Genomic DNA, 25,896 nt, shown 5'->3' on the forward strand with positions numbered 1-25,896 from the left:
TTGAAAGTATTGAACGGTTGGAGTAGAATTGGGAGTATACAAAGACCTATAACGCCAAAAGCCACAAAGAGCTAGGAACCCAAGGTGTTAGTTATTTATCCCGCCGAACAAGCTTAAACAAACATCTTGTTCATGACGCATGAAGCAAGGAACGAACACAATCCTTTGAGCCTAGTTCATCAGTAAGAAAGTGCCTGAAGGGTCCACTTAGGGGTTTGTGATGCGCTTTGTAGGTACTGTCGTGATTTCATACTCCTAGTTGGAGCCACTATCTCTGAAACACCAAGACGACCCGCCCTCCCCACCACTTCCTTTACTCATTCAAGTATGTATGAAGCCAAAGAAAACTATGCCATAGATATACCCTAATTTTATTTACCTTGGCCTCTTACAAGAGCATACTGATGGTAATAGAAATGAGCACATACTGACCTGAACCTGCGAAGTACAACCCCACTGCTCTGCCGAACGTCACCTGGGTAAATGACAGCGAGATTTATCAACAGAGATAGAAAAAAAAAATACTATAGGGGTGTTGGAATAAGCGCACTTCATCTTGGACGCAATTCCATTTCACGCTTTTCACACGTGGCGTCAACACAACCAACAACTGATGAGACACGAGTCAAGAGAACTTAGTTCCCGCACCGTTGGCGTGAAGCCACCCGGACAGCCAAGTTAGCATCTTGATCGACAGGGGATGTAGGAGAAAGTAGAGAGGTGCTCGATTTGAAGCAATGTATTGCAAAGGATCTTCAGAAGAAGAATCGCTGATAAGAATGCGTCAATCGCTTGCGACGGTCCCATAGTTGCGCTAAGTCGGATGCCCCATCACAGCTGTATTCCACCATGAGGTAGCAAGACTGTGCAGGCCATTAAGAGCACATCAGTTAAAAATATCAGCATCGGCGAACAACTGCTTTGTGTTGATGAATCGATAAGTGGCATTGTTGACGTGCAGTTCTCTGCTGTTGTGGGGGAGCATCTCGCAAGCGGCACCTAATATGAGACGACCAGCCCAGAATAGACCAGTCAACCAATCATGTGAAAATAAACTAAATTCCACAGTAACAACCAAAACAATTGACAATCCCGATTGCCTCTTCTGGTTCATTCGGCAATTTCACCATCTCTCGGTGGAGTCTGGCGACATCTCGGAGGCGGGGTAGATCGGACACTTCCCCGCGTGAAATCTCTGAAAGGGAAATTTCTCCCGGCGGCGAGATGTTGCCTCTTTGAGAAGGGCAGCTCCACTTGAGCTTTTCAAGGTTGGATTGGGCAAGGAACTCCGGCTGATCGCCGAGTCGTGGGCTTTGGTGAGATATAAAGGCATTGACTTGAGAGAAACTTGATCCCTTCAACCTAGGTTCTTCTTCAGTTGATTTTTTGTATTGTTCTATCTGTGTTTGTGTCAGCGGCCAAAATGGTGGTAATTAAACGGTTCAGAACTGTCTGGGGTATCGACTCCGGAGAGAACTTCGAGAAGTGGATCCCTTGGTTCACGGATTTGAAGAAGCAGGGCTACTGTTTGTTTCTCAATATCAATTGGGCATGCAAATACTGATTTGATTTAGCTGGCGTCGAGGTCGACATCACTGACCGAGATGCCGACAACCTAAGACTCCTCCGCAAGCTCTTGGACGATGCTGACTTTGAGGCGACGGTGCTGTAAGTTACCTTGATCAACTGCAATCTACGACAAACTAACGAGTCAAAGGATGCACACTGCTTGGGCAGGCTATGTCGGTGCTCGACCCGCGGGCCTCAATCCTGATATTCACCTTGAGGTCTACCGGAAGACTCTCGAGCTCGCCAAGATTCTGCGACCAGTCAAGATCAATGCCCAGTCTGGGGGGTAAGCCAACCAGGAGAATATAGTCTAGGTACTGTACTGACTGTGGCAGCGACTACTGGACTGTGGATGAGTCCGTCTACTTCTACCAAAAGACTCTTGAGATCGACCAGGAGCTGGGCCTCACTGGACTAGTCTCCCATGAGACACACCGCAACCGAGCTCTGTTCACTCCCTATGCAACCAAGCAGATCTTGCTCAAGGTACCCGAGTACGTTTCGACTATCTTGTCTGTTTGATCACCATTTAATGATTGATTCAGGCTCCGGATCACAGCGGACATCTCCCACTGGGTTGTAGTCTGCGAGCGACTCCTTGACCTCGGCGAGGAGGATAAGGAGATTCTAGATCTTCTAGTTCCCCGGGTAAGTACAATCTATTTGAATGCGCATTTATTAGCAGTTCTAATAATTGGCCAGGTCCACCACATCCATGCCCGAATTGGAACTACTCAATCCTCGCAATGCCCCGAGCCCGAGGATCCCATCTTCAAGCCCGAGCGCGAATTCTTCGAGAAGCTCTGGCTGCGCATCGTCAAAGCACGGAGCCAGGATGCTCTTATCACCTTTGTGCCCGAGTACGGGTAAGTCACTGACACTCTCCAACAAAGAAGTTTGATTGCTGACTTTGTAGCCCATTCCCCTACCACCCCTACGGAAGCATCAGGACTCACGGTCAGGTTGCTGATAGCGAGGGTGCACGACTACAAAAGTTGTTTGAGGATAGCCTCAAGGCGTAGAGTAGACAGGATAGAATACCAAAATTGTCAATTTCCAATTGCTGCTGTGTCCTCTGCATAGAGGGGCTGGTGGCTCTATCCTCCCGTAGTCTCGGCCCTTTAGAGGGTCTTGGTTGATGGCTGCTACCCATAACTCGGAGCGTGAGGGTAAAATAATATGATTAGTGATATGTTTTTTATAAAGCCTACGTATCTACATTATTCAGCCGGCCCAAGTTCGAGCCGCATCCAGATACGGCAGCCCTTTATCATTCCACGAAGCGTCGAACAAAATTTCATCAAGAACCATACCATCGCTCAAAATCGGCCGACACGCTCTTGTAGTCTGTGGCCACGGAAAAGTGGCCCAGATTCTGACGCAGGTGCTGCTAAGAGACTCATGGACTGTCACAAGCGTCATCCGAACAAAGGATCAAGTCCCTCAGATCGCAAGCTTGGCACCTGCAAGTGAGAACAACTTGAACGTCCTTGTTCATAGCATCGAGACTGCTAAAGACGTCTCTCAGGCCAAAGACCTTCTCTCCAAAGTGAAGCCTGATGTTGTGGTTTAGAGTGCCGGTGCCGGTGGAAAGGGTGGACCTGAACGATTAAGTAACAGTCGGCACAACGAGTGGACCCAGGGAATTACTAATGTGGAATAAATAAGACGTTTGCTATTGATCGAGATGTCGCCGTTAACTTCATCAAGGCCGCTGTGAAAACGCCTACGATCAACAAGTTCATCCTCATTTCCTATCTGGCCTGTCGTCAAAGGCCTCCCCACTGGTGGAACGACGCATCATGGAAATACGCTCAAGAGATGCAAAGCGGATATCTGAAGGACTACTGCCAGGCCAAGTTGGCTGCGGATAAGATTCCGCTTCAGGAAGCATCGAAGCGAGGCGACTTTGTAGGCATAAGTCTTGAACCTGGCATGTTGTCGGATGAGTCCGCGGGGCAGGTTGAACTGGGCAAAACTGCCGGATCCGAGGGCGACGTGAGCCGTGAGTCGGTGGCAGAAACTTTAGTTTCGCTGCTGAATCACAAGGAGGTGTTGGTTGGGTATGCTTGACGGTGATCAAGATGTAGAGGCTGCTGTTGACAGTGTTGTGACGAACCGAGATAATGCGGCTGAGGGCGAGGACGTTTACTTGGTGTAGAACTGTCATTTGAATCCTTAAAGAGATATTTTAGGCGATGAAGAGACATATTATGTGCTTTGGTTTGTAACTCAGTTGATATTGTATTGCTCATCACTACACTTGGCCGCGTACTGGCCTACCATCCACTTGCTCTAGCCCAAACGTCAACAATCTTAGTCGGGTTCTCCTCATCAGAAGAGTCAACTACAAGATACCACCCATATAGAGCTCCAGTAATACAGGCATGGTTTGGGAAAATGACGACGCTCTGGCCAACTTCCAGAGGAAGAGGGGGTAAATCAGCCGTATCTTCATCCTTTCCATGCTCCCAGGCAACGATGGCGTGTTCTTGGCTAACTCGGCCAATGATCAATCGCCTCTCTGAGTTTGTCTGAGATTTTAGGTGCGCTTTGTTGACGATACCCCATCCTGGATAAGAAGGGCATGGCTCTCTGCCCAAGCCGAGCACTCCGACGGCAACGAGTGCTTCTGGTTGAGATCGCTCTTTGTCGTTGTAGACGCTACAGACCTCAGCAATGACTGAGATTGCAATTTCATCCTCGAAGGACCCTAATGTCCTTCTTGAGTTCGTCGAGGTTTGCTGAAGATCAAGGATGGAGTACACTCCTGCGTGAAGTTCAAGTGTGGTCTGAAGCCCACCTGGTTTTCCGGACGAGACCGTTTGAATCGCCCTGCGTAGAGACTGGGCAGTATCTGACAAATCTCCTTCCGTGTTGGTCAAGTTTTCGATAGCCGTAACTTGGGGGGACGCCCCCACGCTGATGGTGATCTTCTCGTGGTTGGGGAATAAATGGGACTGGGCGTGTACCGCCTCAAGACAGCCTTGTATCTCACCCTCCAGATTAGCCATGGCCTGTTCGGGCGTAGAGTCCTTGTAGCTCAGGCTACTATGCGAGTACAATCCAATAAGCTCAGCTTCTCCCTGAGCCTCGAGCTGTGCCAGAGCTTCTATCAGGCCATTCTTGTTCAAAGACGTTGGTGGAAGCCCTGCACGGTGGTAGCCAGTGTCAACTTTCAAGTAAACGCGAGCAGGGAATTTTGTCTGTTGGGAAAAGCACTTGATTGAGTCGAGTTGGGAAGGATGGTCGATCATGACTGAAATGCTTCCCTTTCCCAGCTCGGAGCCAAGAGTAGCGAGACGTGGAATCTGAGATGGCGGAAGTGGGATACCGTAGAGGATGTCGACATGTCGGCCTGCATCTTGATACTCCTTGAAGAGTGGGAGAAGATGATCGATCTCTGCTAGAGTCGACACCACCAGTTTTATGTCGCCACTTCCTTGCCCAACTTGAAGGCGGGTGCCCTCGATTGTCTGACAAGGGTTAGTTGATGACGCTCGAAGTTGCATATTTAACTGACTTTGTGTGTCTTGACATGGGCACGGAATCCGACACCTAAAGCATCTACAGCCTCTAGCATGGATTGACAATGTCTTTGAACTCGTGACACGTCCAAGATGACGGCCGGTTTGGGAACATCGTGGATGTCTTTCCCGACATAGAATTGGCGTAGTTCGTCGTGCGGGGGCGCAAATCTTTGAGGAAGAGTCATTTTGTGACTTCAACGGCGTTGCTGAGTGTTACTTGTGGTTAAGTGAGCCGAGAGTTATCTTGAACTTGGCGGGATTTGTAGAGAATGATGTATTTAACCTATTTCTACAAGCCTTGTCCGAGTGGTCCTGGTCGTGGTGGCATAACGCACCGATCTTGGTGGAGATGACGCTATCCCCAATATGGTGCGCGATAGCGACACACCAGGACTCTCCGTCAACAATGACAGTAATTACAAGCGATGGTTTGGGCCTTTTTGTCTCTCTTTTACGCTTGAGCGTACATATTGACTCAAACATGAGTGTTGTTGTTCGTATAGACCCTCCTCCATCCGCTTACGAAGGGTTCGACGTCGCCCTCTGAGATTCGCACTTCTTGTGTAGTGTCTAGGTACCTTTTGAAATCACTGGAAAGCTTGATGACGGCCTGAAAACTGTCGTTATTCACGAGAATTTGGCCTTCATCATACTCGGCGAGACAGACGGCGGTTTGGAAGGGTTGACGGCACGACTACTAGTGGAACAAAGGGGAATACCTGAGAACAAAAGGCGTTCCGCTGTGATCAAGAGTCCCCTGTTGACGCCTCAAGTCTAAGATTGGGTCAATAATCAGCGTCTATTACACGGTAGGCCTATGTGAATGTCTTCTTGCAAAAAATGCACGAGGCTCTTGCGAGCAACAGTCGCAAACTGTGACAAACTGCTGTTGCTGGCTGTTAGAAGCTGCCGCTATAAGCTGCCAGAGGCTATTGCAAGCTGTCATTTCCAGCAGTTAGGAGCCATGTATATAAGCTGCTCTTGTGTTTTGCCATTTTCCAAGTCTTACATTTTAATCACCATTCGCGATCTTCACGAGAGATCCCCCTAGACACCACCACGCTCAGAAAACCAACCAAGAGAGTCAACGAGTTCAATCGTCTCTATCGAAAATGGTGAGATCTCCCACCATGATTTATCTTGTACGGGCTTCATGGCTAATAGTCAATGCACAGTCAAACGCTATGAAGATACTGGAGGGCTTCTTCGACAGTCAGAGAATTAGACTATCTTCCGAAGGCTTCCGCTACTCCTCGATCCCTCCTCAATTGGTTCGGCGCACGATAGACTTGCTCAACCGCCTTGATGACGACTGTGCATCCATCTGGCTTCAATGGATTCCGAATTTAGTAGAGGACCCCCAAAACAATATATCTAGCCTGGCAGCCAACCAAGTCAACGAGACACATCGAACGAGCATTCCTAGAATGTCATACTTTTGCAGCATCAACAGCCAAGACCCACGCGAGGGTAACCCTTCAAAGGAGGTTGAAGGGTTTGTGTCACTTGTCTACGCATTGCTGCATCAGTTCCTTGCTGACATCTATTCCTTCCCCCCTGAAGATGCACCGGGCCAATCTCGACTGGGCGCTGTGGAGCAGCGCATCTCGGGCTTGGACGGAACTGCACGAACGTTGCACGAGGCGCTTTCTGCTTTCGATGGGGCAGCTCACCTTCTGCGCATGTACAACATATGCATCATTGATGGGCTTCACTTGCTTGAAGGGCCGGATACACATGATCAGCTCTGCGAGTTAGTGAGAATTCTGCGCAAGACAATCTGGAAGCTTACGTTTACGACGAGCGGAGGATCTAGCGTTTTGTCGAAGGAGATGGACCCCGAGGATTGTGTTAAGGTGGACGAAGAGTGATAGACCTCTTCGATATTAGACTGGTATGCTATAAGAAATCATCCTTTCGGTACCCTTCTCCTTCCCGTACACCATGACTGACGTGAGCGTCTGGCTATGATATGAGTGAAACTTGCCCTCACCGCCCCCATCGTCAACCGTTTGAAATACAGCAAAGACATCTCGGCCTCTTGCTCGCTCATGATTGGCCGCTCGTAAAACTTGGAGTATCTGTAGAACGGGAAAGCTACCCTCTTCCAGGTGACTAGTCCTTTGTCGGTCTTCCAACCACTCTTGTACCCAGAGGCCAATGGATGGGTTTGAGGTGTGAATGGCGCAAACTAGCAGGAGACCGGAGAAGCCGATTGCGAATGTGTTGAGGCGGATGCATTCTTCCCAGTCAATACCAGCGGCGATTTGAAGGAGGATAAGAGCCCATCTGTCTGTTTCCTGTGCCGAAGTGGTAGATTTTTGATCCTTTAACAAACCTGCACTCTGAATGATTCGCGCAGTGATATAGTAGGCATAGTTCATCGCTGAATCATGAGATTGGAAGTATAACGGTTCGACCGTCAGACTGCTGTCCTCTAGAGTGGTCGGAAACGCCGAGTGAAAGGATGTGATGGGTAACTGAGATAATGGCAGCTTTGTGTGCCAATCGTTCAGCTTCCTGGCTTGGGCTTTCATGAGTAGAGTGTAGGGATATAAGCATGCATCCACCTCTCGGCTTGCAGAGGAGGCTGTAGGCGTTCGTGAACCAGGTTGGCTATCCTCGTTGGTGGGTGGTGGATCGCGGAACAAGTTCCAGTATTCGACAACGGCAGAGGAGTATATGCGAAGAGACTCGCATAGCATGACAAGTACAGAAGCCTTTGTGTCCCCAACAAGGTCCAGGATGAGCTCAACGTTTGGAGAAATCGACACTGGGTCCTGCTTTCGTTGGAACTCAACAGTGCTGAAGTGCATCCGTCGCCACCAGTTGTTCATCTGAGCCCGCACCCAAGCAGCCATGAGTCCATAGCCGACAAAGCCCTGCTGTATCAAGGCGCTCTCTTGGGCCTCGATGAGCTTCGTCGCGCCACTTGAGTGAACGGAAAAGTCTCGAAAGTTACCCATCGATGATTCCCAATAGCAGAAAAGAATGAGTGTCGCAAGCGTGGTAGTCGTCTGGGACTCGTTACTGCCCTTGACCCAGTCCGAGATTCCCCTGATGGCAGAGCAGTAATACTTTTGACTCTTGGTTCGATGGCTAGAGTCAGGCCTGAAAGCGAAGCCCGGAATGCTTGAAAAGTCGAAGGACTTTCTCTGTGGTAGCATCCGACTGAGACGTCCTGCTGATAGAGCCATCATGGTGTCGGTAACCACAAGAGGAAGGTTTCCAAGAATGAGAAAGTCTTTAAAAATGGGATGCAGAGCCGGAAGACATTGGTTGAGCCAGAAATCCATGTATACTACTTGGCTGTCGCTGAGTAAAAAAGGGCTTGGGCTTTTGAGTATTTGGTAAGGCTGGATCATGCTGGATGTGGTCAAGTCGGTGCCCGGGATTATGAGGTCTGTAATGAGAGAGTTTGTAGTAGGCAAATCTGTCACTTCCGAGACGTGGCAGTCTGGTGTGACCTCATTCTGCAAGCCATGTCCAACGAGTAGCGGTTTCTCGATAGGTTGTTGGGTTTGTGTGGAAGTCTCTTCGTCTTCTGAGGTGCCAGGCGGGGCCCCTGGTTGTATATTCGAGCCAAACTGCGACGAACGAGCGTCATCAGCCAACGGCTTCAATGGAGCGTAATCGAGGTCACCAGCCCAAAGGGCGAACCCATCACCCAGAGCAGTGTTAGTAAACTCAAAGCCAGCAACCCCCATATCCGAGAAGGGACTTATCGGGAGCGATATCATTGATTCCGAAAGCGGGGTCGAGGAAGCCGTCTCCCCGGGTGCCAGTGGACTTGGCTTCGAGTTTGTAGTCAAGTTGACGGGAGATGATCCTTGAGACAAGGGAGTTTGCGCGAGCACTGTCTCTGGTGAACATTCCTCCCGTTGAGCAAACCGGGCTCTACTCTTGTGAGTCTCTTGTCGAGGACTTGGAGATGCATCGAAAGATACATTCTTAAAATTGAAGCCCGCCTTGTACTTTTCACAACGCTTTCCAAGTCTTTCGCACGTGCTGCAAGCAGGCTTCTTTTCATCGCACTATCACAAGTCAACCCAATTGCTCTGCATCGCTGACTGTGGAGCATACCTTTTTTCTTCGCTCACGGCATGTGATGCAGCCAGTTCGGGTTCGGACAATGTTTGTCTTTTTTGCGCGCCCTGGAGCGGCTTTGTACATATCCGCACTCAAGGTTGGCATTTTGAAAGATTGATCAAGTGTTTATCGTGTGAGTTGATGGAGGAGACTTGACAACAGTTCGGAGGTCAACTCTGGAACCGGCTGATAATCATCATGACTAATGGTTGCCTTTAGTTCCGATTGGTCCAAGGTTGTCAAAATCACTTAACACAAGGTCTTTATCTCGTAGCATGCCACTGTTATTGCTGACGAGCCATAGCATAATTAAACACCTCACATTGCTATATCTTGGTTGAGATACACGAGGGCGGGGGTTTTTATTTCGTGGAACTCGTTCTTCGCTTGTCACGTACTGTGAAAACTGTTCTTTGATTATGAAGAGTCTCTCGTCTTTTAGGACATCGTCTTGCCTTGATCTCCTCATTTCTTCAACACCTGACTCAAACATGGGTCTGCAGAATCGACTTTGCCTGTTTTGGTGCACGAGACCGACGCCCGAGATCGGCAGAACCAATACATCTGTGGACAATAGCCTGACCAGACAAGCCCAACTTCGCAAACTTTTGCTTTCATAAAACCGTTAGCTAAGATTTATTGATGAGTCTGGCGAGGACTTTTAAACATAATTTGGGAGGTCGGATAGGTACGCCACGCGAGGCAGATACATACATAGTGCGCACAAGGAGTGGAGATGCACTGCACTGCAAATTTAACCCAGCCCAAGAGACGAAGGAAGCAGTTCAAGAACAAGGGGTAGATCGCTAGGAAAGCATATGAAATTTACTAAAAACATGCGCGCTATGAGTCTGATCATCTCGTTACCTCCTCCATATACAAATCGTACACGCCATCCCCCACATACTGATCCTTAAAGATCCATAATGACTTGGCTGGGCCCAACGGGACAGTCTCAAACGACTGGCCGTTGATCATCTGAGGCCCTTGTTCCGTCACCATGGATTGTAGAACTCGTGCTTCAGCGAGAGGATTTTCTTCAGGGACAACCACCTTTTCCGCCACCCAAGTTGCCAGCACCGCAAGTAGTAGTTGCAGACCGGCTGTTATCCAGATGATGAGATGGATGATTCCCCAGTGCGAGACACCTAACTTTTGCCCAATGGTTGGCGCTCGGCCTTGGACGACAATGTCTGAGTTTGTGTCTATGACGGTACTGAGGACGCCGATTGTGAAGCGAGAAAGGAGAAGCCCCATAGCTTCAGTTGAGCCATTCACGGGGGTTCCAAAGGTGGCGGCTGATGGGTATGTCATGTACTGAAAGCTTCCATTGTTGGAATAGCCTTGCAGTGCAATTGCCGACGTCGCTAGCTGTGCAAGGTTGCTGCCGAGTTTATGCTCGGGTCTGGTAGCATTGGCCACAGACCCAAGTCTTGCAGTGCAGTTGTAGAACCACGGCTCAGTTGATGATGCTTCAAACACCGATAGGATACTGCAACCTTCCCCACAAGACTCGTCGGTAGATGTCATGTATGTCGTCTGATCGGGTCCATCCTGGTGCGGGATGGTGATGTTGACTTCTCGTGAGTCAATTTTTACTCGTATGCTCGAGTCTGTGCCGTTGCCTCCTTGAAGAACCGGGTAGCTCGAGCATTGTGTGGTGGCATTGATATTGCGGCTCGTTGTTACCGTGACAGGAATCGCACGTGGGTCCCCCAATGTCTGCGTGTTTGTTTCACGGAAAACATAGGAACAGTAGTTGATGTCGCAAAAGAGGGAGTAATCGTCAGCAAACCAGAGCGTGCCAGGAATGGGCATAGCCTCAGGATCGCCCCAGTTGAGGGCCAAGGAGACGGTGCCGTAACTGTTTGCTTGTTAGAGAATCTACTTGGTAATAGCTTTGGATTTGGTAAAACAAACCTATTGGCAGTGTATTGCTGTGCCCTAATAGAATTAGACTGCTTGATGACTTTGTTTGTCTCGATTGTAGAGAGATTGGGGATGGAGACGTTGCCAGGAACGAGCAGGGCACGGTCTTCAGTCTTTTCTACAGAATAGCATAGTCCGAGAGATGCATAGCCAATTTGAGAGCCCTGAAGTTTCCGTCGTTAGTATTAAGTCTCACACAGAACGGAACAGAAAACATACGAGGAATAGGATGACCCAAGCTGCGACGCTCAGGTGGATGGATGTTCGACTGGACTTGATGGCCAGCATCAAGACCTGTGTCATACTAGTTGCGTGTAGAATTGCCTTGACCTGAGCAAAAATATTAGTATATACTCTCTTCCACTGCAAGTACTGATTCTCACCTTTCCTGCTGATCGAGGTCTTCGACTAAGAATCCACCATCTCAGATCCGACACGGCGTTTGTCAACTGACTCATAGTCGTCAAACCCAACGCAATCAAAAATCCCGTAATCAACGCATTAAAGTATCGCTTCTGCTTGTTGGAAATGACTTCATAGTTGGAATACCCGATCAAAATGACGTAAATGATGACAATAAAGGCAACCGTGATGAGCCATTTCCCAAGCACCCCCAGCCAAAGCTTTGGTCGTGATCTTCGTCGCGCTGGGAGGCCTCTAAACCGAGGTGTTGTCTTTTCCATTAATTCGTGCTGGTGAGGCGGGCTTGGCGTTTGGTTGCTTGGTCGACTACCTCGCCAAGGCGTTGATGGATCCTGCGAGGGCGCGTTAGCAGGAAGAGGCCTATAACTGCCTTCCATAATGTAGAGGTACGTAGAAAATGAACTTCAAAATGTGAAATGGCGATCTGGGTCACTAGAGGATTTTATCTTTGTCTGACAGTTGGCATTTTCGGCCAAGTCGCACAGCCAGGCTGGGCCTGTACTCATGTCGGCCCGTGCAAGAAAGACTTTCCAAGCCTCCCTAGACACATTGAATTAAGGTATTGGCTCCCCTGCCATTTCTCGTATTTTGGCCAAGATGGTCTGGATCGCGACGTGGATCTGTTGCGTCGTGATTGGTCGCGCCGTAAAGACAAGACGGATGAAACCCCGGCTTGGCCGATGAAAATGGGTCTGGGCAAACTCTGTTTTTTGTTGACGACAGTGAGACGGTTTCTTATTTGTGGCCCTATGCGTTCCAGTTGACTCATCCCGGTTATGGAGAACTCGTTGCCAAGATATGACGTGCAATTGCTTGTGTCGGCTTGTCCGGTGTGATGTCGCAATGGTTTCAGTTGCCTCAGTCAACTGTTGAGGCAGAGGGCTGAATACCTGTCTTTATTCTTGATATCTCATGGCTTTATTCATCATGTCGTGACTCTCGTATTGCGACTACAATTATTTAGCATTTCACAACAGCCAAGAGTGAGGTAGGTAGCTAGTGTTTGTTCAATTCGATATAGACAGCCCCAACAATCTACACATCGTCATGCCCAGACCTACTATTCCGGCTTCTGCCCGGTAACCACAAACCTGCATAGCCAGTCAGTTTCACCATCGATCAAAGGTCAAAGTAGTACTTACACTTCCCAATAAGCATGAACCCTCGGATTCCGCATTTCAGCCCTCACCTCAGAAAGGAAAACCAAAATCCCATCCTGACTCATGCCAAGTCCATGCGCCAACAAAATAGTGCTGATAGCTTCAAGGTTCCTCTCAATGTTGGCCAGTGTCCAGAGCCCAACCTCCTTGTACTTTGGATCCTTGGGCCAAGTGTTGATGGGCCACTTGAACGTCTTTCGCGTCACATTGACGAAGCCCTGCTCTTTGAGGCGCTTTTCGTGGTTTACGCCTTCGTCGAAGGGTCTTCCGAGGTTTGCGGCGCCCTTAGACGTTAGTTCGTCCCATTTGTTCAAGGGTGAGGTGGGCTTGAGTGTTCCGTCGTCTGATTTGGCGGGGAAAGTTGGGTCAATGACTTCAAGCCAGCCTCCGGGTTCCAAGTTTCTGAGTCTGGGGTCAGAACGAAGTGTGTAAGTGAGAGTTTTGTGTCCTTACTCAAAGCATTTGCGTGTAAACTTGTCCCAGTCGGCCAAGCTGCCGACCATGAGGCGTACAAAGATGTAGTCGAACTTTTCACTCCAAGTCCAATCCTTCTCGGCATCCTCAATCTCAAAAGTGCAGTTTGGAGGGACACTGGAATATTATTAGACAATTTTCAAGCCTGTTGAGGCTGATACTCACAAAGTCGGCTGGATAGCGGCAATATCGATGCCAAAGACCTATTGGGTTGAGTCATCTACACCGAGTACAGACCATCATCAATCTTACCTGAGCATGAGGATGGTCGTCGGCTTCGAAAATCTGGTCAGCCTTTACTTCAGCAGGGTCTATATCGACATACCGAACCCGACCGCCCACACTCCTGTGCCCGTGCCAACATCAAGAACTCTTTTGGCCGTCTCGGCGTTGGGAGCGAAATACCTCTTGCCGCCAAATGTCAGGAGAAGCTGGTGGTTCTGAAGATCTGCCAAGTTGCCGTAAGCCTCGAATACACAGTTTGACGTTCATGAGCTGTTACCCAATCTATCTGATTCATGCTGCGGGCCAGTCAGTAATGTTCATTCGTTGGATGAGTGAGAGGGTGTACTTCGTCGCTGGGAAGATAGTATTCTGCAAGCATCAGTTAGATGGGGATCAATTAAACGATTAGATTCCGACTTGCTCTCATCTCGATGATATCCACGGCCATTGATCATGTGATAGTCGCGAATGCTTGAGCGCAATGACGCAGTGGACAGTTCATCATCAGTCTACCGGAGGCGAGTCAATAGACACACGTTGATAGGGGAGGGCCAGAGTACTCACAACCACAAATGCCGAGTCGCCATCAGCCGGGACTTCAGCTTCCTGAGTCACGTCAGTTCCATCATCCACCATCAATGGACCGTTCCGTCGTCTCACGCACCAGAGGCGCCACCAGCTCTTCAGCCCTGTCGGCAGTTTGAGCTGGAGAAGGCTTATGATCATTTGTCATCGTGTCTAGTCCGTTGGTCCGCGGGTCTTCGTGCGTGTAGAGAGTCAAGATCGCGACAAAAATTACGGGCGGGGTCGTCGGTCTGTTGACAGGTGTTGTTGTCTGTTGGTTCGACCCTGGCATTTATCCGCCTGTGGTCTGATATGCAAGGTAACGCTCTCTGCATGGTCGTCACATTTGCTCGGTTGGCGCATCATAGATAAGTGATGCTGGCGGTAAAATTATATCGATTCGGTGTGTGATTATGCACGTTGTTCTACGCGAGCTTTGGGGGTACCGGAACCCCAGGGACTATCGCAATCTCTGGTCTGATGATATCTGACCAAGTCACTGGCCGGATTGAGTCTGTCAGGAGCAAGTCCTTCAGTTCTGTTGCCGACTGTGTCGCTTATAAGATCGAGAATGAGATTTAGATAGAATAGGGCTTCCAAGCTGAGCGTGGTAGTGTCGGAGTACATGTCGGGAATTGTGTTCTGGTCAGGAGGAGATTCAGGCCGTGGATGCCAATAGTGACAACCAGAGGGCACCTAATGCGGAAGTGATGAGAACTCCTGGAAAGAATATCATCATGCTTTCTCGAATGTACGATCATCTTGTGTTACTCTTGTTACAATCCCAATCCCCCCATCGTATACCTATAACACCTGGCTAAGATTTAATGATACAAGCACATGACATCCGACAAGTGATTGTCAAAGAATTCTATATGTTCCAGATGTTCCAGATTAGTTAAAGAGCGACCCCCCATAAGCCAGCCAATCTGCTTCCGGATCGGGTATGCCGTTCCTCGCTGAGTCCCCTTGGATATTATTCATAGTCTGAGGTCGAATGACCAGGTTCGCCGTACTCTGATTGGAAACTCTGGGATAATTGAAAAAGTCAAAGACATCAATGTTATCCAGCTCGCTCAGAGATGTGACTTGTGTTGATGTCGGCTCTAGACTCGAATGTCGAGCTGTTGATGTGAGTGTCACCAAGTCATACGCGCTCCTAAGGTCATGTTAGAGCTGTTGTTTAGGGAGATTGTCCAAAACCTACCGTCTCATGGCGGCGAAACTCATGTCACCCTGTCTTCCCCGTTGAACAAGTCGGCTTAGAATCTTGGAGTAGTTGCTTGCGACGTCCCAGTGTTGACCGACATTGCGAAGCGTATCGATAAAGAAGTCAATCAAGGGATCAACTGGACATCCAACTGCGGCGGCGTGAACCAGCAGCAACCGACCAGCCACCCAGAGCGAAAACGCAAAAGGAGGTCCCAGAAGATTCAAGCCATCTGCTTCAGAGACATCACGGGTAATGTCTCCAAGGCTTTGCACAGCAGACAAGCACCTCTGCATCGCGTAATGAGAGGGGACAAATATGTGAGACCTGACGGTCGGATACGCCGCCGAAGAATGAAGCCGTACTGCAGAAGTGACGTATGCGCTATGCAACATGAACCAGTTTGCCACACGGCTTGCAGGATCCGAGTGACACAGAGCAGATATCTTGCTGTATTCACTCGGTAAGCTCTGCAGCCAACCATCCAGTGATCGGTCAAGCGTCTGGTACGTGTTTCGCCATTCAGCCATGTCCTTTGTAGAAGACACATCAATTGGCGTCTTGAGAAACTCGTGGATCTTGCTGAGAATGATGAGAATCTCGCAGTGATATGTGAAACTGCCGAGGTTGTCGGGTTTGTTGACGAGGTATTCTCTCTGCTGGTCGTCACTTGGATGAAAAGCTCTTGTTTCCACCGGCACGTTCTTGGAGAACAAGTCGTATGAACAAGGTAAGAAACGCGTGACTTTCTTGCTATCGAGCATAAAGTCAAACGTCGGCGTGGCTATTGTTGCATAACGGTCCAAGAGGTATATCATCCAGTAAAGCCGTCGCCTTCCCTCGTCTTCAATCCAAGACTCGGGCTTTCCAGCTGCAACTCTTCTCATGGAGCCGGTGTGCGGAGTTTCTGACGCGTCGGCTGACAGGAAGACGGTGGTTTCTTCACAGAGGCCTAGTTGTCTCACGCTTTGTGATAGTAATGACAAGAGATTCCAGCCACGAGGACCGTTTGAAGTTCCCAGTTCATCCAGGGTTATTATGACGAGAGCTCTTAGAGCAGGTACGCTGATATGTTCCATGGCGTATATCTGTACCGTGTGTTTCGCTACGGCATGGTAGTATGTCCGCATCTCGGATGACATCCTTGGATCTTTGAGAAATCTCAGCGTCGTTGCCACGATTGCATAGAGTAGAATCCGGTCGGCTTCCTCCATCAATGTTGGCCCGAAGAAGCTTGCAAAGGTCGTTTTTCGATCAAGGATGGGACACCATGTGTTGCAATGCTTGAAGTAGAGGTCCACGAGGTTATAGACGACATCTTGAGGTGGTAGATCGATGATGAAGGAGTGGAGAGAAGGGTCTTTTCGAAATCCAGTGGCATTTGGAGAGGTGACTGGTTGGGTAGGGCCCTCCAAACTGGTCATCACCAATGGCTGCTGAGGTTGGATTCCGGCTTGCCATGTTGTGCCGGACAAGCTTGGTGACCTGGCCTGAGAGATTGAAGAGGTTCTCGGAAGACTTGTAGGCGTAAGTCGACCACCACCTTGACTGTCGCCTTGGAGATTATTCGCGGTCGAAGATGCGAGGCTTGGTGAAGAAGCCGCGTGATCCTGGACAATGTGCTCCTCAACACGACGTCCCAGGGCTTGTAGCAACGCGTCGATGCGATTGACTTTGGCCTCTAGCTCGACACTGAAGCCATTGCGAGCCGTCCCAGGCTTCTGTCTCTCGAGGTAGACGCAGGCGCGGTTGTGTCGGGCGCACCATGAACAAGCCGGCTCAGCACGGTCGCATTTTACCTTGCGGGATTTGCACATCTCACACCTTGAAGACACAAACTATTCAGATTTTTTCGTATTTTTTATCGGGTATTTGCATGTCGGAAAAAAAACCTACGATATCTTTTGGTGTCTCTCCCTCCTCCGCTTCCTCCCATTGGAGTTGGTGAGCCTGGACTCTTCACCACTGGATCCCTCGTCATTGCTGAGAGTCGAGTTGAGGTCCTCAACCTCAATTGCCGCTGTCGAGGGCTCGCTCATGGGGACTGTGCCGATCCCTCTCCCGAGGGTTTGGGACCTCCACATTCCCTCAGAGTTTTCGATTGAGTTGCGTGGAGTAAGAATCTGGGGAAGAGCGATAAGCAGTGCACATGGATTGCTCTGGTGGAAATCTTGGTTGACAGGAAACGTGGAGAATTGGATCCAGAGATAATCTTGAGGAGAATGAAACGGTTGGTGAAGAATAAGACCGAGCCTCGGTCCACTAACACCGGCGGTAAGCCGTCAATCTTTTACCCAAGTTTGCCCCAGTTAGAGAGGCCTAGACCCCTCCGGTGAAACGTGGAGATTTGACACTGTCGCCATTGATTCCTACTGCCGAGCTGAGGGGGTCACACACAAAAAAGGCGGCAATTCGGAGTGTTACCCCCTCCCTGTCAGTGCGGACCAGGGGGCCTGCAGCAAATGACATCCCAGAAGGTCTAGGGGCCTTCTTCTTCTGGACTCCGGGCTGACGTACGTCGATGCTTGGTAGGTTACATAAAGTTCCGGTGGAGATGAGACGCTGAGCACTGCGCAGTTCATGTCCTGATCCATGCTACGGCTTCTCCGGGAAAGAAAATACTTCGTTTCTCTTGTCTCCCCCCCTCTCACCCTGAAGGATGTGATCGGCCCCAGGACGCTTTACCTCTATTGGCATGTGGCAGACGGCAATGGCTTAAGCGATCATCACTAGTGTTGACAGTAGGTAATTCAACGGGCTTGTTTTTAGCAGCCCTTGGCCCAGGCAGCAGTATTTCACTTCTGCTACATACATACAATACACAGGAAAGAAAAAAAAAGAAAGCACAGACAAGAACGCTACAGACACCGCCTCGTTTAGCTCGCCCACCCCTTGGCCATCTGAACCGCCTTCTCCCACGTCTCGAAACGAGCTGCCGCTTCTTCATTAGCGATCTGGGGCTCAAAAATGGTCCGGCCCTGCGTGTTGACATTCTCGAGGTCACGGAAGTCCTTCCAGATTCCCACTGCGAAACCGGCTGCGATGGCGGCGCCAAGAGCCGTTGTTTCCCGCATGGCTGGTCGATTGACAGGGATTCCAATAAGATCAGACTGCGTCTGTAAATCCTTGTTAGCGTCTTTACTCTTCCCCCTTGTTCAGCTGTTGTTGCTGTACGTACCTGCATGATAAGATCCGAGTTGCACATGCCACCATCTACGGCCAGCTCCGTCAGGGCGTGGCCGCTGTCCTTCTCCATCGAGTCCAGGATGGCCTTTGTCTGGAAGCACGTGGCCTCGAGCGTGGCGCGAGCAATGTGTCCGCGCTGCGTGTACGCCGTGATGCCAAAGATGGTACCTCGGGCATCGTCAATCCAGTACGGCGCAAACAGGCCACTAAAGGCCGTGACGAATGTGCACCCACCGTTGTCCTCCACAGTCTCGGCCAGGGCGCTCAGCTTGGACGACGACTGAATGAAGCCAAAGTTGTCGACCAGGAACTTGACGCTTGAGCCCGCCACGGCGATGCTGCCCTCGAGCGCGTACATGGTGTTTCCCTCGCCAAAGTCAAAGGCGACGGTGCTCAGAAGTCCGTGGGTAGACAAGACGGGTTTAGACCCCACGTTGTAGAGCAGAAAGCAGCCAGTCCCGTATGTATTCTTGGCGAGACCAGGGGTGAAACCCTTTTGGCCGACGAGAGCAGCAGATTGGTCGCCCAGACACCCAGTGATCTTGGTACCCTTCAAGCATGTGCCAGCCAAGGAACCGTAAGCCTTGGTGTCCGAGGATCGCACGATCCTTGGCAGGGTAATCTTTGCGGGGTCAAGACGGAACCAGTCAATGACGTCCTCGTCGTACTTGAGCGTCTCGAGGTTCATGAACATGGTACGTGACGCATTTGAAGGATCCGACACGTAAATGTCACGCTCCGTGCCGCCGTTCAACTTGTACGTCAGCCAAGTGTCGACGGTACCGAAAGCGAGCACCCCGCGTTCATACGCATCCTTGACATCAGGAACATTCTCGAGCAGCCATAGCAGCTTGCTGACAGAGGGGTATGTGGAGAGAGGAAGGCCGCATCTCGAGGGCAACTCGCTGGCCCCGAGACGACGCTTCAATCTTCGGACAAGCTCTTGAGATCGAGTGTCGGTCCAGACGATGGCATTGTGCAGAGCCTTGCCTGTCGTTCTGTCCCAGACGATGGTTGTCTCTCTCTGATTTGTGATGCCCACGGCCTTGATCTGGTCGCGTGAGTTGCCTTGAGCCTCAAAGGACTCGACAGCTCCATCGATGCACTTTTCCACAGAGCTTATGAGCTCTTCTGGGTCATGCTCATGCCATCTAAGCTTGAATTAGCCTCTGAGTAAAAGAGAACATGTTAATTGGCTTACCCAGGATGAGGATAGATCTGCTTAAACTCGAGCTGATGCGTCGCAACAACTTCGCCACTAGTGTCAAAGATGAGGAAGCGTGAGCTGGTTGTGCCTTGATCAATGGCTCCAATAAAGGAGCCTTTGGAGTTTCCATTGATGAGAGGCATGACGCTCTGAGTGAAGAGGTATCAGTCGTGAAGGATTGGGAAACAAAAGGTGGGACGAACTTGTAATGTGATGATTAAACTGAGATAAGATGCGATAGGACGTGTCATCAGACTGCAATGGACCAGACACTTAAGTATTCCCCGTCTCGGCTTGAGCCTGGAGGTTCAAATGCGACACCATCACAAGCCGTGCCCTCCTCCACGGGGAAGAAACCCCTCCCGGGTATAACCCCAGGTGACTACCCCAAGGATCATATTGCGGGGTTTTACTTTTTTGTCAAGAAAAAGAGCACGAGATCAAGATTTCGGCCGAGGATCACCGCGGTTTGATTGGGGTTGCATCTTGACACGGACCAACACCACGTCTCACATTCCCTGATGGAGGTCAGAAACTCGGGTTTTGCGAACCCGACTTACATGGCCAATGGAACGAGCGGAGGACGCCATCGGGGTTTAAGCAGCGAAGGATCAACGTGGAGAAAATGTCTTGACACCTCGGGACCTTGTGCATATCCCCACAAAGTGGGAACCCCGTTCTAGAAGCTTGAATGTGACAAGGGGCTTGGCGAACGCTTATCTGCATATTCATAGTCTATTATACTGTCTAACCAAAGTCCCTCGGACCTCCGGAGGGGCTGAGGCTCGTCGGGGAACCTGCGGAGGCGGGGGATGGGCGTCTCGAATCTCTAGGATGGAGGGTGGTGATACCTCTCGGTGTGGGCTACCGAGCTCGCATCTAGACGTTACCCTCACCTGACTGACAAACACCGAAGGGCCCGTCCACAAGCCATGGTTCGATGTGTCGGGAGGAAGTGGAAGTGCTACCCCTTCGGCGCTGGACTTTGCCGTTTTCTAACCAGGAGTGTACCAACAGACTTGTGAGCCACCCTCATGGGAAGATGAGGGGACCGGGAATGCGCCTCGGGAAGGGAAGCGATGTTCGCTCGCACCGGAGCCGAACGATGGCTCAGTCGGAGAGGATACTCTCAATGGCTTTGTAACCTAATCGGCTTGGTGGCCAAGAGTTGCTGGTCCTTGCTGAGCATAAATTGTAACCACATCCCCATGAGGTGATGACGGCATTCACACGCATCCCCCCTCAAACAACATCTTTGCAATGACCGCCTCTTTCAACCAAGACTCCATCTCAGAGTCATCTTTCAACAGTCCAAGCTCTCCCGCCAAAGTCGAGATGGTTCAGACCAAAGCGCTCAAGGAACTGCCCAGCGATTCAACGCTGCAGCCTCATGTTGGTGAGAGGGAGGAGGTACTTCTTTGGAGTAGGGTCAGGGAGACTTGCCAAGATGCCTTTTCGGAATTCTTTGGCACTTTCGTCATGATTCTGTTTGGCGACGGTGTTGTTGCTCAGGTTGTCCTGAGTAGAGGAACCAAGGGTGATTACCAAAGTATCTCTTGGGGTTGGGGGTAAGTCTTGAATCGTGAGAGTTGACCTGGATTTTGATTAACTTGCTTGAATAGATTGGGCGTCATGCTTGGAGTATACGTCGGTGGTAAATCAGGAGGCCATCTGAACCCTGCCGTGACTTTGGCGAACTGCATCTTCAGAGGCCATCCCTGGCGGAAGCTCCCCATCTATGCCATTGCCCAAACCCTCGGAGCCATGGCTGCTGCCGCCGTCGTGTACGGCAACTACAAGTCTGCCATCAACGCGTATGAGGGTGGTCCGGGCATCCGAACCGTCACAGGCGAGAACGCGACGGCGGGCATCTTTTGCACGTATCCCGCTGCCTTCATGACGCGTACGGGCATGGTCTTTTCCGAATTTATCGCCAGCACAATCCTGCAGTTTGTCATCTTTGCATTGGCGGATAGTACCAACATTGGTGCCGGTCCGTTGATGCCTCTTGCCCTGTTCTTCTTGATCTTTGGTATCGGTGCTTGCTGGGGTTGGGAGACTGGCTATGCCATCAACTTGGCTCGTGACTTTGGACCGCGGTTGGTTTCGTACATGATCGGATACGGAACTGAGGTTTGGTCTGCAGGAGGATACTATTTCTGGGTAAGTCAAGTCTTGATTGATTATGACGCACTCAACTGACCTTGATGATAGATTCCAATGGTTATCCCGTTTCTTGGTACATCCTTTGGTGGTTTCCTTTATGATACCTTTATGTACACTGGCCCCAGCCCAATGAACACTCCCTACATGGGACTCAAGCGGCTGGTAACCCCTCGTCGATCAGTCTGGTCCAACACCTATGACCGCGCCCTGGATTCGCAGGTATAGGGTCCGTTCGTTAGGCATGGTTGAAGGACTCGGGCACTTTGAGGTGAGGGCGGGGTGTTTGAGAATCTTTGAAAAGTCGAATTTGGTGGGTGAAAGCAAAGCAACAGGAAACGAACAGAGAAGAGGAAATACAGAACCCACATGAGAATGAGAAACATGTTTGGAGAGCATTATAGTTACTTTAGGTAGTGCGTCAATTGATAGCGTTGATCGTCAGAACGTTTTGTCTCAACCCCACGGTGCCCACTTCACGATTCTCCACTGGAGTTTGTGATCAGCGCTGGTGGAACTTGGGAACGTCAGCATTTCTGAGACATTGTGAGATCGTGTGGATATTTTTTGAGGTTTGATGGAAATGTTTGAATCAATCAATGAGTCCTTGGTGATGAGGCACTCTGTAGTGGGATTGTATCGAGTGTTCAGCAGTTGGCCAACTCGCTGGCTATCAATGGATTTTATCACGATGCCCAGCTCCAGTATTTCTCCTCCACTGTATTTTGGGCATCTAATCCAGCCTTGATATCAAGTGATATTCATACCACATCAAACTAATCACAATGCTCGAAGCCCATGAAGCGAGAAAGTCTGCTGAGATTCGACCTTGATAACACCATTCATCACTGTTCCAACTCTAGGGTGAGTTGACGCGGAGCCGAGATACAACGTGGTAGGATATTTGACCCACACCAACCAAGTGGATACAGTAAGAAACTGCAAGGTTTTGCGGCTCCCTTCCTGAAAGCGTACCTAGTCCGAATGGTACCAACCTGCATGCGCCTCTTACCTGAAGAGCAACATCAGCCAAGCCAACAACATTTTTCTGTACCTCGGTGAATATCAGCACGTGGCCACGGAATCCAAGTTTGCCGCCGGAGGTAGCGGGCGCACAATCAATCTCTCGGTCGTGCTCGGTGAATTATCTTCGGTACCAAACCCCGACATGCAGCCGTCAGGGGTCATGACCCTAATCCCTGTATAGCTTAGTATCTCGGTGTTGAAATACCGACTTGCATATTTGTGGATGAGGCTGAGCGTTGGTCAAGAATTGGCTCACTTGCCATGTTCGGGACGACTTCAACTTGTCAGATGAGAGGTTCTGGCGGGGCAAAGGGGTTTCATTTCGACGGGGAGGTTGAGGGAAAATGGTCACGGGGAGAAACTTGGGACCGTGATTTGGCGTGGCCGGCATGTCCTCTCCGGTTCTTTGCAGAAGAGAGCGTCAGGTATGATATCAGAGCTGCTCGAGTGGTCCATTTTCACCCGGCAAATGATGAAATCTTTTTTTCAAATGTGACGGTCATTGTCAAGTTATCGTCTGTTATAAACATACTTTTCTCTTTGTTCCAAGTTGATCAACTTGGCACCATCCTCAAGACCTACCCTACCACCCTCATTCCTATCGGCGCGCTCGAAGCTATTCAAGAGCGCTGAGGAGCTCAGTCGTCAAAGTACACACCAACCACCATGCAACAGCGACTTCGAACAGTCAAGCGACCACTGCTCGTCGCCTGCGCTGCTGCAACAGCCACTGTAGCGGCCGGTGGCATCGTCTACGCGACTCGAAACAAGACACATTCCATCGACAAACCAATTGCTCCTCTCAAGCGCGATTCCACCGGCCGTATCGTGCCACCAACTTTCCAAGCTACAAAGAGCCGCGCCGAACAGCTTGCCGACCTGCGTCGCAGCAACACACCAGACAAGAGTGCTCAGTATGATCTACTCATCATCGGCGGCGGCGCAACGGGAACAGGCATTGCTCTCGATGCCGTCACACGAGGATTAAAAGTCGCACTCGTCGAGCGCGATGATTTTTCCTCGGGTACAAGCTCCAAGAGCACAAAGCTGGTGCATGGCGGTGTTCGCTATCTCGAAAAGGCAGTTTGGAATCTCGACTACGGTCAGCTCCAGCTCGTCATGGAAGCCTTGAGGGAGCGCAAGACATTTCTCAACATTGCGCCGCATCTGTCAAGTTCACTGCCAATCTTGTTGCCGTTGCAGCATTGGTGGGAAGCGCCCTACTTCTGGGCTGGTACCAAGGCATATGACCTTCTCGCCGGTTCGCAAGGTCTCGAGAGTTCTTATTACTTGAGTAAGAGCAAAGCCCTCGCTGCGTTTCCGTTGTTGCGACGGGATAATATGGTTGGCGCTTTGGTTTACTACGATGGACAACACAATGATTCGAGGATGAATGTCGCTCTGGCGATGACAGCTTCTCAATACGGAGCCACCGTTCTCAACCACGTCGAGGTCACTGGTCTCGAGAAAGACGCCAGAGGCCAAATATGCGGTGCCAAGGTACGAGATGTACTTGACGGATCGCAAGCCTTCACAGTCCATGCCAAGGGCGTCATCAATGCGACCGGTCCCTTTACCGACGCCATTGAACAAATGGATGAACCCTCCAGAGAGCCCATTGTCGCTCCCTCATCTGGCGTCCACATTATGTTGCCAAAGAGGCTATGCCCTAATGGAATGGGAATGCTTGACGCAGCTACCTCGGACGGGCGTGTCATCTTTGTTCTCCCCTGGCAAGGCTTTACTCTGGCTGGAACAACGGATAACCCGTGCAACGTTGAGAAGGCTCCTGTAGCGCAGCAAGACGACGTGGATTTCATTCTCAATGAGGTCAGCAAGCTTTTGTCACCAGAATCGGTGCTCTCTAGGGATGATGTATTGGCAGCTTGGTCAGGTGAGTAAATCATCCGTCTTGAATGTTTGTCCATCTACTTACACCATATAGGAATTCGTCCCCTCGTCTGCGACCCACGAGCTAAAAACACCGAATCTCTTGTCAGAAGCCATCTCATAACTGTCTCTCCTTCGGGTCTTCTCACCTGCGCAGGTGGGAAATGGACCACCTATCGACAAATGGCTGAAGACACGGTTGATGAAGCCATCAAGACTTTCAACCTCCAACCGCGTGCTATACCTCTTCCCGATATCAGTGGTACCGGGCTACTAGGGTTCACGACTAGCGGTAGATGCTGTACACGCAACGTACCCTTAGTAGGAGCACATGGCTATTGGTCTTCCCTTGCCTCACGACTGATGGAGGTGTTCCCCATCGATACCGATATTGCCCACCACCTTGCCACCAACTACGGCGACCGAGCCTGGACACTACTCGCCATTTCACCACGTCTGAACACCCGGCTGCTACCAAATCTGCCCTTCATCGAGGCCGAGATCACCCATGGAGTGCGCTCCGAGGCTGCCTGCACAGCCGCGGACATCATCGCTCGCCGGACCCGTCTGTCGTTCCTTGATGCCTCAAAAGCGCTACAGGTCCTGCCAAGGGTCATCGACATCATGGCTGAAGAACTTCACTGGACCGCAGCCAGGAAGGAGCAAGAACTGGCAGACACCATTGGTTTTCTCGATTCGATGGGTCTCAAGAAGGAGAAGATTACATTCACCCAAGATGAGAAACTGCATATCAAGGCCAGCGGTGCTTCATCTGTGCCCCAGAGACCAACGATGGCTGGGGGTATTGAAGTGGATGTGAATGGTCTTGGTGCTGGGCAGGCACTGAGGGATACTCGTGTCATCTAACATGAATAGCTGGCGGAAAGCATAGAGTATAGATTGCTTAAAGGAATTAGGGTTTGGGGATAAATTGCTGCTACTAGAGGCGTGTCTTACGGGCTGGAACTGGCGTATAGGCTTCTTTATTTATGGAATGATTCAATTGATTCATATACTGAAGATTAAAGGGGTGTATTTGGACAGGGTTGGTACATCGTATCTCATGATGTCCAGTGAGCAGTCAATGTCTTTGGCTATGTGGTGTCGTGAGCCTCCCAAATATGTAGGGAATATTCCAGTTGCCAGTAGGACTGCGAGGCCCTATGCGTAAAATAAGGCAAAACTGGAGGGTGAACGAAGGAGGTTATAAGGAGCTTGATGGCAAAGTCACGTAGGTTGCCTTTCATAATC

The 25,896-nt window shown here is 50.3% G+C and overlaps 11 protein-coding genes across 11 annotated transcripts; 5 read left to right on the top strand and 6 right to left on the bottom strand.

Moving 5' to 3' along the window:
• Window positions 1-1,423: 1,423 nt before the first annotated feature.
• Window positions 1,424-2,591, top strand: NECHADRAFT_37279 (uncharacterized protein; the record flags this gene model as incomplete). Its single annotated transcript, XM_003042882.1, has 7 exons — window positions 1,424-1,526; window positions 1,575-1,668; window positions 1,712-1,855; window positions 1,905-2,063; window positions 2,115-2,217; window positions 2,272-2,435; window positions 2,486-2,591. 7 exons carry the CDS (start codon window positions 1,424-1,426, stop codon window positions 2,589-2,591), a joined length of 873 nt encoding a protein of 290 aa, XP_003042928.1.
• A 116-nt stretch (window positions 2,592-2,707) lies between these two features.
• Window positions 2,708-3,730, top strand: NECHADRAFT_92298 (uncharacterized protein; the record flags this gene model as incomplete). Its single annotated transcript, XM_003042883.1, has 4 exons — window positions 2,708-2,732; window positions 2,916-3,136; window positions 3,238-3,578; window positions 3,619-3,730. The coding sequence occupies 4 exons, from the start codon at window positions 2,708-2,710 to the stop codon at window positions 3,728-3,730; spliced, it is 699 nt and encodes a 232-aa protein (XP_003042929.1).
• A 118-nt stretch (window positions 3,731-3,848) lies between these two features.
• NECHADRAFT_37272 (uncharacterized protein) lies at window positions 3,849-5,284 on the bottom strand (the record flags this gene model as incomplete). Its single annotated transcript, XM_003042978.1, has 2 exons — window positions 3,849-5,045; window positions 5,093-5,284. 2 exons carry the CDS (start codon window positions 5,282-5,284, stop codon window positions 3,849-3,851), a joined length of 1,389 nt encoding a protein of 462 aa, XP_003043024.1.
• Window positions 5,285-6,211: 927 nt separating this feature from the next.
• Window positions 6,212-6,970, top strand: NECHADRAFT_78453 (uncharacterized protein; the record flags this gene model as incomplete). Its single annotated transcript, XM_003042884.1, has 2 exons — window positions 6,212-6,214; window positions 6,275-6,970. 2 exons carry the CDS (start codon window positions 6,212-6,214, stop codon window positions 6,968-6,970), a joined length of 699 nt encoding a protein of 232 aa, XP_003042930.1.
• Window positions 6,971-7,349: 379 nt separating this feature from the next.
• Window positions 7,350-9,293, bottom strand: NECHADRAFT_78454 (uncharacterized protein; the record flags this gene model as incomplete). Its single annotated transcript, XM_003042979.1, has 3 exons — window positions 7,350-7,399; window positions 7,438-9,133; window positions 9,183-9,293. The coding sequence occupies 3 exons, from the start codon at window positions 9,291-9,293 to the stop codon at window positions 7,350-7,352; spliced, it is 1,857 nt and encodes a 618-aa protein (XP_003043025.1).
• Window positions 9,294-9,844: 551 nt separating this feature from the next.
• NECHADRAFT_59623 (uncharacterized protein) lies at window positions 9,845-11,845 on the bottom strand. The gene is made up of 4 exons (XM_003042980.1): window positions 11,501-11,845; window positions 11,337-11,447; window positions 11,109-11,281; window positions 9,845-11,052 (listed from the first exon to the last, which is right to left on the bottom strand). The coding sequence occupies exons 1-4, from the start codon at window positions 11,798-11,800 to the stop codon at window positions 10,044-10,046; spliced, it is 1,593 nt and encodes a 530-aa protein (XP_003043026.1). The 5' UTR covers window positions 11,801-11,845; the 3' UTR covers window positions 9,845-10,043.
• An 833-nt stretch (window positions 11,846-12,678) lies between these two features.
• Window positions 12,679-13,902, bottom strand: NECHADRAFT_37090 (uncharacterized protein; the record flags this gene model as incomplete). The annotated part of the gene is made up of 7 exons (XM_003042981.1): window positions 12,679-13,102; window positions 13,154-13,291; window positions 13,340-13,377; window positions 13,427-13,449; window positions 13,500-13,641; window positions 13,746-13,768; window positions 13,803-13,902. Coding segments are annotated over 7 exons (888 nt in total), but the record flags the coding sequence as incomplete, so codon positions are not given.
• An 807-nt stretch (window positions 13,903-14,709) lies between these two features.
• NECHADRAFT_67867 (uncharacterized protein) lies at window positions 14,710-17,212 on the bottom strand (the record flags this gene model as incomplete). The annotated part of the gene is made up of 3 exons (XM_003042982.1): window positions 14,710-15,122; window positions 15,171-16,997; window positions 17,070-17,212. The coding sequence occupies 3 exons, from the start codon at window positions 17,210-17,212 to the stop codon at window positions 14,858-14,860; spliced, it is 2,235 nt and encodes a 744-aa protein (XP_003043028.1). The 3' UTR covers window positions 14,710-14,857.
• Window positions 17,213-17,919: 707 nt separating this feature from the next.
• NECHADRAFT_59628 (uncharacterized protein) lies at window positions 17,920-19,789 on the bottom strand. The gene is made up of 3 exons (XM_003042983.1): window positions 19,561-19,789; window positions 18,352-19,510; window positions 17,920-18,289 (listed from the first exon to the last, which is right to left on the bottom strand). Exons 1-3 carry the CDS (start codon window positions 19,707-19,709, stop codon window positions 18,050-18,052), a joined length of 1,548 nt encoding a protein of 515 aa, XP_003043029.1. The 5' UTR covers window positions 19,710-19,789; the 3' UTR covers window positions 17,920-18,049.
• Window positions 19,790-20,812: 1,023 nt separating this feature from the next.
• Window positions 20,813-22,172, top strand: NECHADRAFT_67872 (uncharacterized protein). Its single transcript, XM_003042885.1, has 3 exons — window positions 20,813-21,134; window positions 21,189-21,729; window positions 21,781-22,172. Exons 1-3 carry the CDS (start codon window positions 20,827-20,829, stop codon window positions 21,955-21,957), a joined length of 1,026 nt encoding a protein of 341 aa, XP_003042931.1. The 5' UTR covers window positions 20,813-20,826; the 3' UTR covers window positions 21,958-22,172.
• Window positions 22,173-23,421: 1,249 nt separating this feature from the next.
• NECHADRAFT_78459 (uncharacterized protein) lies at window positions 23,422-25,512 on the top strand (the record flags this gene model as incomplete). Its single annotated transcript, XM_003042886.1, has 2 exons — window positions 23,422-24,649; window positions 24,701-25,512. The coding sequence occupies 2 exons, from the start codon at window positions 23,422-23,424 to the stop codon at window positions 25,510-25,512; spliced, it is 2,040 nt and encodes a 679-aa protein (XP_003042932.1).
• Window positions 25,513-25,896: the final 384 nt, after the last annotated feature.

Source organism: Fusarium vanettenii, assembly GCF_000151355.1.
Source record: "Fusarium vanettenii 77-13-4 chromosome 3 genomic scaffold NECHAsca_31_chr3_5_0, whole genome shotgun sequence".
Taxonomy (NCBI): domain Eukaryota; kingdom Fungi; phylum Ascomycota; class Sordariomycetes; order Hypocreales; family Nectriaceae; genus Fusarium; species Fusarium vanettenii.